At 35.6% G+C, this 21,172-nt stretch overlaps 1 protein-coding gene across 16 annotated transcripts in view; it reads left to right on the top strand.

Moving 5' to 3' along the window:
* CASK (calcium/calmodulin dependent serine protein kinase) overlaps positions 1-21,172 on the top strand; it is a 358,208-nt gene that overhangs the window by 320,920 nt on the left and 16,116 nt on the right. For 6 of the 16 annotated variants that reach the window (XM_019747869.2, XM_019747866.2, XM_019747859.2 and 3 more), the window contains 8 exons: positions 308-393; positions 1,461-1,529; positions 4,213-4,281; positions 5,704-5,739; positions 7,442-7,638; positions 14,560-14,675; positions 20,729-20,809; positions 20,916-20,996. In XM_019747869.2, the coding sequence (XP_019603428.1) occupies positions 308-393; positions 1,461-1,529; positions 4,213-4,281; positions 5,704-5,739; positions 7,442-7,638; positions 14,560-14,675; positions 20,729-20,809; positions 20,916-20,996 (735 nt within the window). The remainder of the gene's footprint in view (positions 1-307; positions 394-1,460; positions 1,530-4,212; positions 4,282-5,703; positions 5,740-7,441; positions 7,639-14,559; positions 14,676-20,728; positions 20,810-20,915; positions 20,997-21,172) is intronic. The other 10 variants (XM_019747874.2, XM_019747863.2, XM_074324237.1 and 7 more) reach the window with 7 other exon arrangements.

Here is a 21,172-nt window from a genome sequence, read left to right as displayed (position 1 = left end):
TGCTGAAGCTGGGATTTTAACCCACACAGGCTGGATCTAGAAGCTGTTCTTTTAAAGCCCTATACACACTGCCTCTCTCAGAAAAATAAGCAGATTTCCACAGCCATCTTTCAAAACTGTGTCTTCCATAAGTAGATGTATCTGTTTTGGTCAGTTTACTACTTAAGCCGAACTTGTACCTGTTTCTGAAATATTGGCCTTCAATATTCAGCTTAATTTTAAAAAATTATTTACATTGCTGCCTTTGGATTTTATTATTATAAAAGTGTATATTACTTCATGTTTATAATTGTGTGTAATTTCTTAGGTACACTTCATGTTGGTGATGAAATTCGAGAAATCAATGGCATCAGTGTGGCCAACCAAACAGTGGAACAGCTGCAAAAAATGCTTGTGAGTAAATGAAAGTGTCTTTTTCTTTGTCTAAGTTTGACTTTCAGTTTGTCAGCTTGTTTTTTAATGCACAAATAAGGGATGTTTGTAACCAGAGTGTCTCTGGTACCATCATTTGTGTTTCAACTTATGTAACATTCATAAAAACTGACAATTAGGAAAATGTTTACATGCAACAGAGTTTGGAAACATTTTGCCCATCTTTAGCAGTGTGGGCTTTTCACACTCTCCTGTCATTCTTTATCTGCTGTTTCTTACCGGGCAAATGTCTAAAGAAAACCTTTCCAGTTGTGCATACCTGTGAACTAGTTTCTCACTGACTTCAACTCTGCTGACATCAACAATGTCACAAACCTCGCTCCTATTCAAGCTGACTCATAGCCAGCTCTATTGGATTTGTCCACAGCAGAGCTTAGAGAAAAGTCATAGTAGACTAGGCCATTTCTGACCATAGGTATCCAAAGTCTGTGTTCAAATTTGGCTTTGGATTAAAAAAAAAAAAGCAGAAGGACAGGCCCTAGTGAGCAGAGGGAAATGTTTTGGACATCTCGTCCTGGACCTACTTCCCACCGCAATGTGTAATAGCAGCCTCCCGTGTTACAAATATCTGTTAAATGTGAAATAAGCACACAGACTCACTATAGTGAAAAACAAGGTCAAAATTATGAAATAAAAAGCAAATTTTATGGAGTATACCATCATAATGTAGTCTACCAAATATAATTTTTATGTAATTACTTGTTCTATTGTACAGTTTGATTTATAGTCTCTTATGAAAGACATGTCACTTAGAGTTTTTTGTATTCATGTCTCTAAAACGGTAACTGTCAGTAGTCTGTTAAACCACTGCTACAGGAACAAGGCGATCAGCCTTAACTTTGCAGGGCTTCTTCCAGGAACAACTTGATTGTTACTGTGAGCAGTCCCTGCTTTATAACTCGGTTTTGTTTTAGGCCCGTGTCCTCTCAGCTGGCTTGCATTAATTGCCCTCACACATTTTGAGTGGTTTCTTATGTGTTTTGTGTGCAACATTTGTGTGTTAAGAGAGCTCTCTTTTCTTCCTCCAGCGGGAAATGCGAGGAAGTATCACCTTCAAGATTGTGCCAAGTTACCGCACTCAGTCATCGTCCTGTGAGGTAATAGCTCTAACCAAACTCCCCATCTCCTCTGGGTTCTTAACTAACTGTCTGCTGATGGCTGAATGTTTTGGCTTTCTGGGAAATTGTTTCTGCCTGTGCTGTTGATCACTGCACACCAATTTTACAACAAAGATAACGGAACAGAGTAGGTCCCATCCACCTACTCAGCCCTACTTCCATGGGGATCTCCTCAGCACTTGAACTTTCTGCAGGCCAGAATTAAAGCAAAATATAGAGAAGCTACACATAATAACATAAGGCTTATTAAAGAACAAGTAGAGTCTCTGAGGGGGAAAAAATAATGATCATAATTACAGTAATATTTCCAGGAAGTACATTCACTTCCCTTGTTAAGAAATCACATAAATAGTTCTTCTTTCCAAGAATCTGAGAAGCAATCTATTTCTGTCAAGATGGAGTGGTTCAAATAATTGTGACAGGTCTCTAGAGGGGTATCTGTGAGGAATTGATAACTGGCATTATTCGAGGAATATAGGCTTTTGCAACCTTTTGTGAAATTACTTAAACTTATAATGATACATGATTTCATAAACAAGTAAGTTTTCTAGAGTAATACAACTGCAGAGTTTCTTTCTTATAATAGGCTTAGCCTATAAAAATTGTAACTTTTCCAACCAGTATTACTCAGTTTTATGTTGGTTATTAGGTTGAGATTAAAAACTCTATTCCTTTTATGTTTGGAAATACAAACTGGCATAAATGGTATCATCCTTCAGTTATCACACATTCAGCGGGAGTATTATTTTTTGAAGCCTGTTCTTTCATGTGCATCTTCCAAGTATGTGTACATCAATATGAAGTACACATTTCCTTAAGACTGACGGGTAACTTACTGGAAGTCGTCTAGAAAATTGAATTTGTACTTAGGAGAAGTTGAGGGAGAAATTATAATGCTTTTTTCAGTCTCTAGTAGTGCTGTAAATTTCACACGAAAAATCAGAGGCTTTGTGTTTTTTTCTAGACCTATTGAAGATATATATAAGAATTTGTAGTTTTGTCAAATATATTTTCAGTAAGCCATGACAATTGGGGTTTCTGTTTATATCAGGTCTTGAGCTCCTCTTGGTGGCTTTTTATGGAACTTCAAGTAATACTGTATTTCAAAAGACGATGCAAAACTATTTCTGCTCCAGGATTCGTAGTTTTGCGATTTGTTACCTAGAACACAAACGTGGCTGGGAAAGAGAATGGCATACACACACTTTATGTAAAGCATTTTAATAATCTAAACTCACAGATGGTCCTCGTGCCATTTCTCATCTTTGAAGAAATTTAGTAAATACATTGATTTTTGTCTTTTTGGCTAACTAACCAGAAGCTACTGTTAGTTATTAATATAACATAGGTTTCTCTTGTGATTTTTTTTAAGTAGTTGAACTAGTTTTTGGGGTGGAAGCAGTATTACAGATGTAAATTCTACATTATTGAGTAAGAAGAGCCCCCCTCTTACTTTCTTTACCTCTGTCTGAATAGAAGGAAAAATGATACTCTCCTCCCAGCCCCACCCAACCTGTTTGACCCTCCTGTGCTGTGGCAGAATTCAAGCCCGTGGTTGGACTTTTCCCAGCTGGGGCAGTACTTCCCAAAGGAAGACTCTCTGGCCCCCTGCATCAGCATCTGCCCTGGCCCTTGATAAAAGAGAGGATCCTTGCCCCTCACCCTGGCCCTTCTGACTAGAGTCTCTGGGGGTGGCACCTAGAGATCAGTCTGCTCACTCACATTTGAGAATGCTCATCTAAGGGATCCCATTATTTAAAAGGCTAATGATTTCCAGAAGTTTTCTTTAAATCTTCTAGGAAAAACAAAACAAAAACATGTCTTTTGAGCAGACATGCACATTTCAAAGGTTTCAAAGAACTCTACTAAACCAAAAAATGTAAAACTCTTTCTCCCTCTTCTTGGCCTTATCATTAAAGTTGATTTGGACAATAAGGGAATGGAGCTTGGAAAGGGCTTTGAGTGTGTCGATTAGTATAGAGAGTGCAACTGAGGAGCATGGATCTAGGGCTGTGGCCCCTGGCTTCTTTGCCAGAAATGTAATATTTTTAAAGGCTCAAGATTATTGTTTTAATCAATCTGCTAAAATGATCTAACGAATAAAGGTTTCTTCTCTGATGTGTATGTTATCTTTTACCCTTATTAGTAATATTTGCCCTAGAAAGATTTCAAGGTGATTACAATGTGAGAAGTTTTTTTTTAGATTTGTTTCATTTCAAATTGAGTTATTCAGTAATTTTTGACATTGAGATACCTAAAAACTACTAAATGCTTTTCAAAACTAATTTTTAATAAAGATTAGGCAGTTGGGATCTTCAGCACAATAATTTATAGTAATATTTGTCATTTTACAGTACTTGATAGGATTTTAATATCAAGTCACTCTTCTGGGTCTCACTTAAAGAAAGCAAAGGTTAGAGAATGTTGGAGACAGGAAAGAAATGCTTAATGAATGACACGGTCATCACTTACAATATGTGAATCTGTAAACGGCAAAGTTTTTCTCATACTTCTGTGAAATCATGCAAGTAAGTCAGTATGGCACCTTTGCAGCTAAAACCTCAGAGGAAATGGTTGTCAGACTGTGGTTGTGACTGTTGATGTAAATATCTCTGTTTCTGTGCTGGTGTTCTGTGTTAATGAACCTTGTGTCTTATTTCAGAGAGATTCCCCCTCCACTTCCAGACAGTCCCCAGCTAATGGTCATAGCAGCACTAACAATTCTGTTTCGGTAAGAACTCTAGTTTCACACGGCAAAGTGTGACAATTTTGTTGGTGCCACCTGCCATAAGTGTTCTAGTTACATGTGTTCAGTGGAAATACTGTCTTCTGCCGATATACGAGGCTACTACAGCTACAATGCAGTTTACTCCCAGGAAATCTTTTTCAATATTTTCTTCTCAATAAAATCCCTTCCATTAGTTAAATTTGAAGAAATGTAGTTCAAGACGGCTGTGGTCGTTCTCAAAATATTTCTCTGTCATCCCGCTAGTATTTATGACTTTGCTCAAACTTATGCAAAGGACGTAAATGGAAATTTGTGGAAATTTCTAAATATTTTTTTTAGTTTGAGGAAGATAAAGAAATGTACGGATTTTGCAGAGTAGGCATTTGGGTCTTCTCGGGCTTCGTAGTTGTCTATTCTGAGTGATATCAGCAACATGTTTTAGTTTCCGCTATCTAAGTTTACGAATTGGTGTGCCCTCTGTTATTGTGGTACGTGCACATATTTTTGTGAATTTTAAGCCTTGCCTGGATATGAAAAGCAAAAGGAACTGGCTTCACACTGCACTTAAGCCACGCTGTTATCACATCTTTAACACAAAGTACTTTATATTTTGATTTGAACTTGGAATTTTACATTTTTTTCAGAACCATCCATTTTGAAATATAAAAAGAACTGTTTTTCACTTATTTAAACAAATGGAAGCACTTACAGGTGCAAGTATGCAATATTTTGGGGTAACAAAATCTTCCATAAGTTGCTGATATTGCTGTTAAAATTATTGAGAGTTCTAAGAGTGCAGCAGTATCACTTTTTTTACTATTAATTTGCCCTTTAAAAATATATCAACTTTTTTATCAAGTAAAATTTTAAATAATTTAGACCATCTCAAATGGAATGATATCAGTAAGTGAAATTATGGAAGAAAATTTCCTATGACTTTTATTTTCAACTTTAAAATAGGCTACCAAAGGAATTCATTTGTAACAGTTAACATTTAATACTTTTAAGATGGTGAAAATCCATATAACCGTTGAATTTTTCAAAATCTAAATGGTTGCAGTGACTAAGTTGAAAAGTGCAACAGCTCTTTTTAGTTTGGGTTGTTTTTGTTTTTGTTTTTGTTTTAATAGGCTGTTTCACTCGCAGTGGCTTTTGTGTTGAAGATGCTGAGTTGTTTCTTAAGAACACATTTTCTCTCTGCTTAAACTTACCTGCTTTCTTCAGCTTGCTGCTAAATGGCCTGGGTTTGATTTTTTTTTTTTTTAATAACAACATTTCTGAGAAATGGAATAATGTATATTATCTCTTTACAACTTAAATCTAGCTCATTTTTTTAAACCATATTGTAACAGAACACACAAATTACCTTGTACTCTTGAAAAAGTAAATGAAAATTTTTTCTCCTGGGTTGGCTTTATTCTACAGGACTTGCCATCAACTACCCAACCAAAAGGACGACAGGTGAATAGATATCCTCTATAGAAACTTCTCTAAACTGAGCTGCTAATAGCCAATCCTTTATTAACCCTTTCCATCCCATAATGTCTGCATTTTGGACCATAACATTTGAGCATTGAGAGCTTGTACCATTTCATTTTAACACATTAAACATGACTAATTCTCTATAAAGATTTCCCCTTCACATCTTTGTAGTTGTGATGGTTATTGTAATTTCAACCTGACAATCTTACGTCGATAGATAAGAATTCAGCCTTTCAGGGGTCTTATGGGCCTGCCTCTGGGGTGGAAAAAATTGTTTAAATGTTACAGATTTCTTAGAATTCTAAGACTAACTAAAATGTACATGCTGATGAACATTTTTAAGCAATAATTTTCTGAAATTTAAAGGCTTTTTCTGAATTTGTATTTGCATGTGTATTTATAAAAGCCATTTACCATGAAAACCAAGAACATAAATATCCTGGCTTTACGTCCTCACATGCCTCTGTTAGTTCAAACATGAAAAGCTAACTGCTGCCTAACAGTGGCAGGGAACTGTCAATTTGCCAGCTCCACCGAAGTATGGATTTTAGGTACAAATGCAGAGACTTATTAATTTTATAGGCTGGATCTCTGAAAAAAAGAAACTTAAACAGAATAATTACACAATAGTTCCAAAGCCTTCAGGTTGGTTTTACAGTGACTTAAGCATTAATATTCAAATTTAATTTCAAGAGATAGAATTTTTATGGGATTTTTCTTGAAATGTGGTATTAAAAAATAATCAGGTTTCGAGTTAAGATTTGCATAAGTTAACACATGATAGAATTCACCCACAGTTTAGTATTAAGACTACATAAGTGATACAGCATTGGACACCCAGCACTTTATTTTGAAGCATTTAGAATTCCAGTAATTCATAAAGTGCTGCCATATGATAACCCCTTTTATGCTAGTCTCTTTCCTTTTATAATATTTATTAATTATATTTACGTATCATAAAGCTCAGAGCCTTGAAGTATGTATGCATTTCTTGAAGCTCTGTGCTGATTTCAAGTGTTACATTGGCAAAGCTAGGATTCAAATTCATTTTCCTTCTCTAAGACTTGTAAAATACAAATATAAAGCCTAAATCATTTTTTAAAAATAAGATTATTTCTAAATACTTTTTTAAATTGTTTGAATTACATTGAAGTTTATCAGCAGTGTGTAGACACACTGCCAGTTGTCATGTAGACATTTTACAGCAAGATACCGCCAACATGGTGTTGTTGCTAATTTTGTACCATGTGCCGCTTTATGGTTAAAACGTACCTTGAATGCTTGTGTTTATGGTTTAAAGGGTGCTGCATGATCATGACAACTTATCCATAGCATCAACTAAATATATGCAGATTTTAAAATGGTAAGCATAGATCTCTATAATTATAGGCCTATTCTGTTACAGTAAAAGCAGAAATTAAGTCTTTATTTTTAGTAAACAAGTATCTTAAGTGTTCCTTCCAAATAAAAACAGCAAAGATTTAAACTTGCATACATCAAAGGCAGTACATTGTTTCTAGTGGTAGCAGTTTTTTGTGTCGTATTTCCATGCTTCATTTTTGCCTTCACCATCTAATGTCCTGTTTGTATTGTAAGTGTCGGTGTGTGGTTATTAGCTTAGAGCTAACGGTTTTCTTTCACATCACCATGGCATCTGTACTTACAAACTCCTGTTTTATAGATCTATGTAAGAGCACAATTTGAATATGATCCAGCCAAGGATGACCTCATCCCCTGCAAGGAAGCTGGTATTCGATTCAGAGTTGGTGACATTATCCAGATTATTAGTAAGGATGATCACAATTGGTGGCAGGGTAAACTGGAAAACTCCAAAAATGGAACTGCAGGTCTCATTCCTTCTCCTGAACTTCAGGAATGGTATGTCTTTGTTGTTTTGTTTTGTTTTATAATAAAAACAAAACCCTTCCCATCCATTTCTCAACTTTATATTATTGTTTTACAGTGTGAAACTTGTTTGATATATTCCTTGCTCTACTAGTCAAACGAAATTGAAACTAGTCATCCAAGAATTCTACATCCTCAGCATCTAGTGAGCTCCTACTTACACAGCCAGATCTTTGTTTCACATCAGGAGAGGAAAGTCTAGAGAGAGGTTGAGTGACTAGCCTTCGTTCCCTGTCACATCACGGTCTCTTAGCAGAGCCCTCCACTCCTGTATGCCGTTTCAATTCTTTTAGAATTGCAGTTTTTTAAATGTACCCTCTCCTTGCCCCTCCACATGCTCCCACCACCCCCATTCCACTCCACCACCAGCAAAAAACTCAAATGCTGTGATTCAGTGGCACTCAGTGTATTTGAAGATAAAATGTTTCACTGCTAGGAGAAAAAAAGGTAGTCAGAAGCTTACTTCTTTACCTAAACACCTTGCCAGGTCTTTAAAAAATTCATGTCTGTTAGAAAGTTTGAGCTTTGAAAGCAGCTTAAAGTCAGACAGTTTTTAGACAGTAGTTTTAACTGAGAGGAGTTACAGATTTCTATATATCTTGATAAAATCTATTTCTGCTGCTGTTAAACAATTTGCTTAGTTGAACTATTTTTTGGAAAATGTTGATGGTTTTACCTTTGTTGGTCCTTTGGCAATAAATTAGAAATCTAGTGCAAAAGAGATAACTTCATATCTGTGTTTTGTTTCATGTGACAAAAAATAACCATTAGGCATTGTGCCAGTTCCTCCCAAAATATTTGAACCTAGCTAAAAGAGACAAAAGGCACTGAACTCATAGACATTCGTAACTGTTCTTTCACCCATGTTTCTCACTAATTAAAGAGATTTCTCAGTTAATCACTTTTGCTTGATTGCCTCTTTTAGCTCTCCCAAGTTTCCCCAAAATATTCTTAAATTTAGAATGTTGGAGTTGATATGACCTTCAGATGCCCTCATTTTACAGGAGGATTTGTGGGCCCGGGTAGAGGAAGTAACAGCCTTCCACCCGGCATAGTCTTTCAGACTGATCTTCAAGAAACAGTTTAAGCATTAGTAGGAGAAATCATTTTGATGATGATGTTATGTTATTACTGATGTTTACCTTTTACAAAATGTGTTCTTGAATGTTACCATACATATATGATGAGCATTTACTGAAAATGATTTTGTAGATTCCAGACCTCTTCCCCCAAATCATGTTATGTGTATAAATCATGCTTCACCAATATCTAGAACTCCGAATCCTCTGGAGCAATCCTGAGAAATGGCAGTGGAAAAAGCAAATTTGCTTTCTGTTTCCTGTAATGGTAGACTAGGCTATTTGAATCAGTCTTCCTGCTGAATAAAATGAAATGTGCTGCAGAAAATATGTTTTTGAAAATTACCTTAAAAGCATTGAGTGGCTGAAAAGGTATTGGGGAACTCAGTGACCAATCTTTATATGAAAACCATTAATCAGAACAATAAAAATTAGAGCACCAAATTGGCCCATTTTGCCAGGAGGCCATTCCTGTTACTGAAAACTTCTCGGCCAAAGGACCAAGGTTAAGTAAGACTCAAGGCCTGTACCAGAGTCTGTTAGAAGACCCTTCCCACATTATTAGGACTGCAAAAGGCTATAACCTCAGGTTAAGAGCAAGCAGATAAGTATGCCCTTAACTGTCCTTCAACACCAGGCGACCAAAGAGAAGGGTACCTTGTCACTGAGCAAAGCAAAAGACAAAAGTAAAAGGAGAACAGAGTTCCTCTGAAAAAACTGTGGCCACTGGTCCACCTTCAATGGATTTGCACACAGGTACATGTAGCCTGGGACAGCCAGGGAAACTCCAGCCATGCACCTTATTTTAGGTTTCCCCTTTACTAATAGTTCCAAATATGTATTAGAAACAAAAAGAAAATCTCTGGGGGGTAAAAAACACTTTTATCTTAGGCTTCATCTTAGAGCTCGTCCTAATCCCCCACATAAACTTTTTCAAGGAGAGTGACCAGCAAGTCAAAATAGCCAGGCACACAAGGAAACAAGTGAGACCTGACAGAGAGGCCCAACTGAAATGACAGCACGAAAAAACCCAAACCCCCTTCCTATATTGGAATTAGCAAACAAGGTTTTTAAACAACTGTGCTGATTAGCAGGTTTTTTTAAATCAATAACCTTGAAAAATATCTTCAGAGAACAGGAAAAAATTTAATGGCATAGCAGATTTTAAAAAGAACCAAAAGGAACTTTCAAGAAAAAAAGGCAGCAACAAAATCTCTGGCCACACACCTATTAGGATGGCAAAAAATTTTTAAAGTTTCATCAACAGATAAATGGATAAACAAATGAAATCATATCTATACAATGGGATTCTGTTAAGCAATTTAAAGGAATGAACTGTTGATACACACAATGTGGGTGAAATTCAAAATTATTATGCTGAGTTTCCAGGCAAAAAATAAAATATATTACATGATTCCATTTATATAAAATTCCAGAAAATGCAAAACTAATCTATAGTGACAGTGGTTGCCTGAGGACCCCGAGGAAGGAGGGAGGGATTACAGAGGGACATAAGAAAATTCCTGGGGTGATGGAAAGGTTTGTTATCTTGATTGTAGTGATGTATTCATGGGATATGTCAAAACTAATGAAACTGTACACTTTGAATTTATTCAGTTCATTGCAAAAAAACTGAACTCAATAAGTTGCCAAAACGATAGAGGGAGAAAGGGATTCTAACTGGAATGCTGAGGAAGAGGCCCACTGGGCAGTATGTGCCCTGAGACCTGAGTAGGACTTTGGGGGTACAGGAAGGTATTCCTGGCTGAGGGAAAAGAGCAGAGTCCCTTGTTGGAAAACTTTAGTGCTCTCTAGAATGTTGGTGGGTATGCAATACTAATGAGAAAGATTTGAAACAACACTATCAGCCAGACCCTGAAGTTTTGTTCAAATAAGTTGGTACAACTGATGTTTTTTACATTCTGTAGATGAGAAATCAGTTTTTGTGGACCCAAATGCTACCTTATTTATCCTTGTTAAATTTCATCTTGCTTGACCAGGCTTATCATTCTAGTCCTTTGATATGTTTTGAGCCCCTGAATCCATCATCCCTTCCCTTGCCTCAGCATTAAAATGTTAAACTTGTTTGAAATTTCCCTCCAGGTTGACCTAAATCCTAACACAGTTTCCCTCCACTTACCGAGCTAAAAGAAATAACATTCATTTCTTGAGTAGCTGGTAAAAATCCATTTTATTCCTCTATCATTATACCACATATGGCCACGCCACAAGTTTTTACTGGGAACTTTTTGTTTTTATTTTTTAAGCTTAAAAATATTTATTATAAGATACTTTGTACACTATAACATAAGCTTCACAAGGTCAGGACTTTGTCTTTTTTTAACCTGTCAAAAATTCCTTGGTTCTGTTTATGTTTCCAAAGATCCTATACCTCACAGAAGCTGTAGTTATGACTAAGAGTACATATGGGCTTGTACTAGAAGAATCCCCAAAGCAAAGACTTCATCAGCCTCCTCTGTATGACACATAATATATGGAGAATCACTTTAATAATTTTGCTGAGAGTTCACAGTATTTCCCAATAAATGTCTTTCTCCTAACCTAAAATAAAGAATAAATAAAAATACCACCCCTGATGAAGAAGAGTCATGAGGACAGTCTCTTCAAGAAAACAGAGAACACTTCCCAACTCATTTCATGATGCCAGCATTCCCTAATACCAAAATTCAATAAAGGCAGTTCAAGAAAAGAAAACTACAGACCAGTATCCCTCATAAACATATTTGTAAAAATTCTCAGCAAAATATTAACAAATTGAATCCAACAATATATAGAAAGGATAATACATTTTGACCCAATAGAGTTTGTACTGGAAATGCGTGGCTGGTTCAGCATTTGAAATCCACCATATTAACAGACTAAAGAAGAAAGTCCACTTGGTCATATCAATAGATGCAGAAAAATCATTTAATAAAATTCAGTATCCACTCATGATTAAAACTCTCACAAACTGTGAATTGAAGGGAACTTCCTTAACCTGACTGAGAGCATCCACAGTAAACCTACAGCAAACATTGGAATGGAAAAAAAACATTACAGGTGATATGATTCTGTATGTAGAAATTCAAAGAAATCTATAAACAATTGGACTTAATCTGAGAGTTTAACAAAATGACTGATATAAAATCAATATATAAAAGTCAATTATATTCCTATTTACCAGCAAAAAACAGAAAACAAAAATTTTAACATACCATACATAACACTACCTGCAAAACTGTAATACTATAAAGTATTATTGCAAAAAATACAGAACTTAAATTTGATCAGGCCTCTAGATCTGATTACATATTTGCAGGAAATACAAAAGACAGAAGGACTTACTGAAAACACCACAGGGATGAAATCAGAAAATCCAGACTTGGAAACTACAGAACGAACAACCAGTTTCTGCAACAAACAAATTGCAAGAAGAAAAAGAAAAGAGGCAAGGAGCGATTTAAAGGGAATTTAAGAATATTTAAGGAGGAAATGATACAAGCTTAGATTGGTTTCAAAATAATCTGCAGTGGGTAGGTTGTAAATACAACAAAATAAGCTATGAGTTAATAAATTTTGAAGCTGGGTTTTAAATATTTGAGGTTCATTACACTATTCTCTACTCTTGTGTATGTTTGAAATTTTCAATAGAACAAAATGTTTTAAAATACCATTTATAAGACCTCTTTTTTGAAAAAAAATGAACAACCTAGGAACAAATCTAACAAAGATGTTCAAGACACTTACAGGATAAATTATAAAATGTATTGAGACATGAAAGAAGACCTAAATCAGTGGAGAGACATACTGTATTCATGGACTGGATGACTCAATATTGTAAAGAAGTCTACTCCTCCCAGATTGATTCATAGATTCAATGCAATCCCAACCAAAATCCCAACCATTTTGAAATTGACAAGCTAATTTTAGAGTTTTCATGGAAATGCACAGTATCAGGAGTAGCCAAGATGCTCTTCCAGAAGAATAAGGAGGGAGCTCTTACTCCACCTGATACCAAGACGTATAAAGCTACAGTAATTAAGATATTAAAGGATGGGAATGGAGGTGCTCTAATAGACCAATTGAAGAGAACTCCAAAACACTCCCATACATAAAGAGTCACTGGTGAGGAATGGATATTTTTCCATAAGTCGTGCTGGGACAATTGGGGTATCTATCTGTTGGGGAGGGGAAGGAAAGAAGGAAAGAAGGAAAGAAGGAAGGAAGGAAGGAAGGAAGGAAGGAAGGAAGGAAGGAAGGAAGGAAGGAAATCGGCCCCTAACTTCACACCATGTACAAAAATCAGTTCCAGTATATTAAGAACCAAAATGTGAAAGACAAAATTATAAAACCTTGAGAAGGTAATATTGGAGTATATCTTCAGGGACAAAGAAAAATACTTCCCATAAAAGAAAAGATAGCTAAATTTGACTAAATTAACGCTAATAAATTATATTCACCAAAAGATACCATAAAAAGAGTAAAAAGGCAAGCCACAAAGTGGAAGAAGATATCCACATGTATAACTAACAAAGGTGTAATATCCAAGCCATATAAAAAATTCCTACAAATCAATGAGAAAAAGACAGACAACTGGATAGGAAAATAAGTCAAAAGACTGGAACAGGCACTTTACAAAAGAGGAAAGCCAATAGCCAATAAACACGAGAAGGAGCTCAATCTCATTAATAATCAGTAAAATGCAAACTCAGAACACAGTGTTATTCCATTACTTGCCCACCATGATGGCTAAAATTAAAGACTGATAATACCAAGTGTTGACAAAGAAGGGACTCTCATACCCTGCTGGTGGGAGTGAAAATCAGTACAACCTCTTTGGAAAATAATGTGTCATTTTCAATAGCATTGTATGGCTTTCTGATAGTGATTTTGGATTCTCCTTATATGTGGCTCACTAGGGGACCCCTGGTTAATCCATAAGCAAAACCTTCTATGGCAATATCACACAATTTGCTTAAACTAAATCTCAGAGAGCAACTTTTTAACATTTGTACATATGTTACAGATGCTGAATATTATAATCATGTAGAACAAAATTATAATTTTCTGATTGCAATTCTAACTGTGGGTTTAATCATAGCATTTGTTTCTATCTCATAGACTAGAATCACCATGTGGTAGTAGTACCACATATTAAGCATCTGCTGTGTCTGCCACTGTGCTAGGGACATTGTTAGCATTTTTTGTTATAATCCATCCAAAAGGCTCTAAGAGGTTAAGGAATTTGCCAATAGAAGGTACTGGCTAAGAGCATAGGCTCTGGTGCCAGACTAGACTGCCCTCACTCTTGTACTTACTAGCTGTATGATTTGAGGCAAATGACTTAACCTCTCAGTCCTTCCATTCCCTCATCTGTAAAGCAGTAACACAATTTCATGTGTTTAGAAAGATTGAATTAATACATGTAAATTTCCCAGAAAAGCACCAAACACTAAATCGATAAAAGCTACTAAGTGATAGAGCCAGGATTAAAAACAGACCTGTCTCAACTCAAAAATCCCATGCTCTTTTCACTATATGTCAGGACCATATGTTTGGGCTTCTTATCTGTGTTATCAGTTAGTATATGCTCAAGGAACACAATGTCATTTTATTGTAAGCCTGTGTTTTTAAAACATTTCTAGGAAATTGTCATGAAAGCCAAAGAACAACCTTTATCTGAATGACGTGAAAAAATTTGTGAGGAGTATGTTCACACAGGTTCATGTAAACTTTTCATGAGTGATTTTTCTCTTTTATCAACATAAAACTATACATTAGTTTTTTTTCCCCCCTCTCTTTCTTTGTGTGCTAGGCGAGTAGCTTGCATCGCCATGGAGAAGACCAAACAGGAGCAGCAGGCCAGCTGTACTTGGTTTGGCAAGAAAAAGAAGCAGTACAAAGATAAATATTTGGCAAAGCACAATGCAGGTAGGGAAAAGTACAACTTTTACAAGGCCGGTTATATATCTCAAAAACCGAAATAGATGTCACATCTCAATTCAGTCTTCAGAGTTCTCTATCCCAAAATTCTACCATATGAGATCTTCATCAGCTTGCAACAACATTAAGAAACCCCTACCTTCAATTATGTTGGTTATTTGCCAGATATTTTACAGAGCTATACTTTATAGGAAGAAAATGCTGTTTGGAAATAGTAGTTTCTGGAACAAAAAGAACCTAGTACATTAAGTCCTCCCCTGAGAAATGAGAGCTTGAGCGTTTGCTAAGTCACCAGGATTCTTGCCTCCTTGCTGAGATTGGTCTTGAGCAAATACCCTTGCTCCTGGCTCCTCTCTGGCCCTTGGACTTGGCCCTAGGACACATTTCAAAGGGCAAAGCTGTGCTCTTAATAGAGAGCTATGCTGCAAATGGTTCGGTGACTGGTTTGAAAAAGCACAAATGACATTGGATACTAACTTGGTTTGGTCAGTTTCTGTGACTTGGCTTCTTCCCTCATGGTATTTCCTTGGCTCCTCAAAGACCAGGAGCATTATCTTGGCCTTCCCTTCCTCGTACATTTGTCTATATAGAAGCTTGCATCAACTTAAGACAAAATATTCACTTGTTTGCTAAAAATTGAAATGAATACCAAAAAAGCATGATCTGTCATTGCAGTAGAATTCCCAGAAGACTCACAGGATATAACTTAAATTAAAGAAAGTACATGATAATATATAGAGTGGTATTTACTTATTTTCAATAGCTTCTTAATATGACTCCTTTTATAAAGAAGTTTTTCTGAGGAATTGCAAGTTCCAACATTGGCATTAGATTCATTCCCAAGGTTCCAGAAATCACTCCAAAAATCAAACATGTGACAAAACAAAAAATCAAGCTAATACTGTCATGTAGACCCAATTTGACAATATCACGTTCCTGGCAAACATGAAATGCATTTCTCTATGTAGAATGTTATAACACATGTTATTAGCATTAATAGGAAAAATTATTTAGAAATTCTGAATGGTTCACTTCTTATTCAGAGAGTAAAAGTAAACATTTTGAAGTACTGTATAATGTGGAATTAATGTGAGTGGCCACATGTGTTAATTTTAAATGGTTCAGTTAAATGAAGAGTCTGTCCCTTCACATTAGGTACATTGTACCACATTTTGATTTCCAATAAATTATCATTTCTGATTATATGCCATTACAGAGCACTAGTCTGATAATAGCTGTTTTGGTTTGTTTTATAAAGGGAAGAAATATTTAAAGCAAGTTAAACATAATTTAGCAACTATTAATTGTAAATGCTCAAGGAGTATATACTACCTGAAGAAATTCACTGTAGTATCAGCAAATATTTAACACAAAATACCAATGGTTATTGCCAAGGCTCCGTTCCATAGTCACCATCTTTAGTTCCATCTGCTTCTAAGAGGCTCACAAGATGTGTTCACATTTATATATATATATAGATAGATATATATATAGATATAGATAGATAGATATATATAGATATATATATAGATATATATCCTTGCAATTTTTACAATAATTTTAAATGATATAGATAGTTGCCATTAAAATTAATTTAAACATAGAAAAGTAAAAAAAATGACTGATTAAGGCTGTCAATTCATCATGAACTTTATACTATACTAATGGAGGGCACATAGACATGAGTATTCAGTTTGCCAATACTCTAATTCAGCTCTGAGGAAAAATACAAAACCAATTGATTAAAAAACTAGAACATCTAAAAGAATCCATTGAATTGTTCACTATCAAATTTAGCTATCAAGAATTTTGCCAGAGAACCTGAAACTGAAGCTAAATAATATTGAATGTCAATGTCAACTATAATTAAATATGTGTGTGTGTGCGTGTGTGTGTGCGTGTGTGTGTGTGTGTGTGTGTGTGTGTGTGTGTGTATGGTCAAGGGATGTGGAGTACGGCATAGGGAATAGAGTCAATGGAATTGTAACAGCTATATACGATGTCAGAGGGGTAGTAGATTGTGGGAGGGGGGTTATCACTTTGTGAGGGGTGTAAATGTCTAACTATTACATTGTTTCACACACCTGAAACTAATGGGGGGAAAGGTGCCAGAGAATCAGCATCCAGTCTGGCGGCCAGTCTTTTCCACAGTTCCCTTTTTCCATGCTTTGACCGCTGGGGCATCACTGATCTTCCATTGTTTCCGTTCTCCTGATTCATCATAGGTGATGCTCCGTGGTCCGGCAAATGCACCTGTAAGCTTAATGGGCAACCTGAGATAGGACCAGGAATTAGCACACCTGAGTAACCCTGCAACTTGCACAAATCATTTGTTTCCTGTGGGCCTCAAAAAGGGGGGATCACTTAGTCAATCAAGGATATAGTTTCTAATCTAAAATTCAGTGGATCTCAGGTTCTTTCATCACTGGACCTGACAAATGGGTATCATTTAATGAAGCCAAGTACTCGTTCACTTCCCTTATCTCAGGCTTTAGCTCTGGTAAATATTGCCTATCAAGTTTGAAGGGTATTGCCCTTGATTAAGAAGGCAGGAACCTCAAAGGGATAGAATAGAATTGCTTTTTCTCTTTTGACATTATACCTCCTATCCAAAACCATGGACTTGGCTAAGTTCTTGTAAACTTAGAACTAAAAAGTTGGGGGAGACCCACCACCACCACTTTTTTGTTATCGTTGGCATTTTCCTAAGCAGTAGTTTTCTGGGCCTCTTATTACCATATCCTCTGTCCTTTCAAGGGAAGGCAACCCAGATTTTAATGTTAAATATCTGATATTCAAATGTGATAACTAATTAAAATTATTTTAAACACCGTGTGTGTATGGGGAAAACAAAAACTTTGAGTGTGCACTCAGCCCAGTGTTGCCAATGTGCAGTGTCTTTTCTAATTGGTGGTTTGTACAGTATTTGAAGATATTTCTAGCTTTCCAAAACTGAGGCAAGGAATCAATGTTAAAGGCTCATTTACAAAAAACATTCAACTGGAAAGTAGTTACCTAAATACTTAAAAAGTTTCATGAATATTGAATAGCTTACCAGGAAATCCAGGTAATATGAACGAACTATGCCAGACAGTATTTCTGAAGCCTTGGGAATAGATTTGATTATGTAGTGTTTACAGCAAATACATTTTCTGCAATGCATAAAAGTTTTTAGCCACATAAATTTGATGGGAAAAGCATTGTCATGCTGCTAGAAGAACTATAATCTTGAGGCATCGATGTTCCTCAGCCTTAGGATATCCAAAATCAGTTCGAGATCAAGTTACTAATGGAAACTGAAAAAAAGTATTCCTTAATTCGTTTTTTATGTTAGTCTTGAGCAGAGATGTTTGAATATCCTGAGTTACCCTATTTACATACATCATATAAACATAGAGGATTTCTACAATGCCATTCATAGGTGTGTTTAAGTTATGCTTAATGCCACAAATTAGTACTGTTGGCTTTAAAAAGCTATAATTTTTTTTCTTTAATACAGAGAACTCTAAAGACAGCAAAAAGTGGCCCATAATCTCACTGCCCTGTGTTTTCCCACATCCACAGGGCAGTAATAGGCACACGTGATTAGAAATTGCAAATAGCACAGGAAGGTACAAAACAAAAAACAAAAGGCTTCCACACCTGCACTCCCTGAAGAAGGTTTCCTGTAACTATTCCCAGACAAAATTTCTATGTGCATGCTAGTATATAAAACCCACTGGCTTTTATATAAGGATATTGTTGAACTTTTATTAAAATGAGTTTGTTTCTTAATGTGGTTTATTTGCCTCATGTTTAGAATATTGCATGGTAAAGTTTCTTTTGTGCATATTATACTTTTATTTTACTAATATATTAAAAGCCATATTTCAATGACCCCTGTACATTTTTCATGCTGTCTTACTCCCAATGGCCTCTGTGCATGTAAGTAACCTGTTGAGTGACTATGCCTCTTTGTTTTTGACGGTTTCCTTTCACTAAGTCCTTTTTTTAATGAGCGAACATCTTGAAACCTTTAAAAGTCCAGTCTTTAAGTGTTCTCCTTATATTCCTTGTATGTCTTATTTTAAAATATCCTTTTTTTTTATTGTTTCTCAATCCTACGACCATGTGGTTGATTTCATTTAGACCAGAGTAACCTCTTCATGCTACTTGTTTATGGTTAAGATATTGATGTGCCACATATCTGTTCATCTGTTTGTGGTGTTGATGGTTGATATCTGACTCATTCTTATGTGTTTTTAAAAAATGACAAGTCTTAATTCAGTAGGATTGGAGCTAGGGCTCCGTAGAGGACAAGGTGTGTGTATACCATTCAGAAAACTTGTGTCATCATCATCTTGCTCTTTTGTGAGATGCTCGATTATTTTTATATATTAAAATATATCTGCTTGTTGATGCATCTCTTTCATAAGCATACTTTTTCTTGATGGAAAATATCACTGAGGGCAGTAGGTATAAAAAACAATGCCATCAGCACTCCTGCTTTTATTTTTGCAACTCTTGTCACTCCATTACCACTGTAGCATGACTAGCTAGGTTTACTATGAAGAGAACCTCCTGTTCATTTTAATTTTGTGAGTCTGCCATTCTAAACACAGAAAGCATTTCTTGGTTTTTAGCTGTTGATAGAGAATATGCTTTAAAGGCTTTCAGTCAACCTTTATGGAATCAAGTTATCAAAACACAACAAATGCATAAATACCCATTAACATGCACTAACCCTTATTTTAACATATTGTATTTCTTTTTCTTAATATTTTGGGAATGATCCTTTGTTTGTTTGTTTGTTTCTGATCTGTTGCATTCCAGAGTATCCTATTTTGTATTTTAAGGTTCTTTGCTACTGGGAAGATCACAAATGTTAAGGACTGAGCTAATATTTGGCCATACTGTTTCAGAGAAGTAGAAGCTTCTCTTAGTGACTGACTGAAGCTCCCAAGATTCCTTTATTACACCAGGGAATCAATTCTATAGAATTTATTTCAACTCCTCTAAAATCCAGAGCTTATTTCATATTCTTCAAAAAAGAAATTGCAGTGTGTGCCTGACAACATTTAGTTATTACTATGCAGAAAAATATTACGGGAAGCATAGATGCATGGTTTTAGCCTTTTCGTGAGAATTTTCAAATGTGCAAGAATTGGACTACCTTGAACTTCAACAGGAATGGTCATCCTCTTGGGAAAGTCTTTGTAATAGTTTGGTTAAGAGGCAGGTTTCCAAAAAATATTTTTTAAAGTATTTCTTCTCAGTCTGGAATGATTCAAGAACTCCCTTTTGCAAAGGTTTCCAAGCTCAGACTCTGCTTCATGCTTCTTTCCATTCTATTCATCCTGATTTACTGTACACAGGTTGACAAAGTTTGGGGCCCAGGAAAGCATGTACCCCTACTTACATTCCCAAGACTTTCCATCAATTGGTTAGCTGGGTTACAATAAAACTGTGACATGCTCATTTTAAAAGCTTGTAAAATCATAGTTACCGAATTTGACTTTGAAAGAATCTAGCATGCTACCTTCTGCAACTCTGTTGAAAGAAAGAACCATGAAGTTAAAGACCAGCTGTCCATGCATCTCTCATCCATCCCTAGCAATAATGGTGTTAGCCTCTTTCTTGGTTAACTTTAGTTGCATTCATGCTATATTCATGTTGGTCACTGTCTGCAGACTTTTTTCTTTTCAGTATTGCTAATATCTTAGAATTGCAAAAATCTGAACAGCATGTGGTTTTGAATGAATTCATACGATTTGTTGGATACTGCATGAAAAGATATGAAAAGATATGCAGTATCTTTTAGAACTGGACTTTTATGCATGTGCTCAGTGTATCTTTGGATGCCCCTGGTTCTAAAGTGCATTTTCATGGGCTTAAAAATGAAATTTTCTCTCAAAAGGTTATATAACTTAAATATAAGTTGGATTTATATTTTTTGAGACATGGTTTTACTATTACTTTGGTTTTGCCACTAAAATTATAATTTACTTACATGAAATAGCCCTTCTGTAAATTTACCTTTCTTCTAAATCTTTGCATTTTAGTGTTTGATCAATTAGATCTTGTTACATATGAAGAAGTAGTAAAACTGCCAGCATTCAAAAGGAAAACACTAGTCTTATTAGGTAAGTTTGATTGTGGAAGTGGCTTTCTTATTCTCATCTTCAAAACATTTTGTGAATATAATTAACAATTGTCAATTTTAACTTCCTTTTCAAAAAAATGACACAGGTGCACATGGTGTTGGGAGAAGACACATAAAAAACACCCTCATCACAAAGCACCCAGACCGGTTTGCATACCCTATTCCACGTAAGCCATGTCTCACTCTCTTTTAATTATATTTTTCCTAGTACTTTTTTAATATTGTAATTTCCATATTTTTTCTGATTACATAAGTAATAACTGTTCGCTATAGGAAATTTGGAAGATCTTAAAAAGAACAAAGAAGAAAATGATTTAATATTTTCAACCCCACTACCCCAATA

This window comes from Rhinolophus sinicus, chromosome X, assembly GCF_036562045.2.
Source record: "Rhinolophus sinicus isolate RSC01 chromosome X, ASM3656204v1, whole genome shotgun sequence".
NCBI classification, from domain to species: domain Eukaryota; kingdom Metazoa; phylum Chordata; class Mammalia; order Chiroptera; family Rhinolophidae; genus Rhinolophus; species Rhinolophus sinicus.
This window is presented reverse-complemented; position numbering and strand designations above follow the sequence as displayed.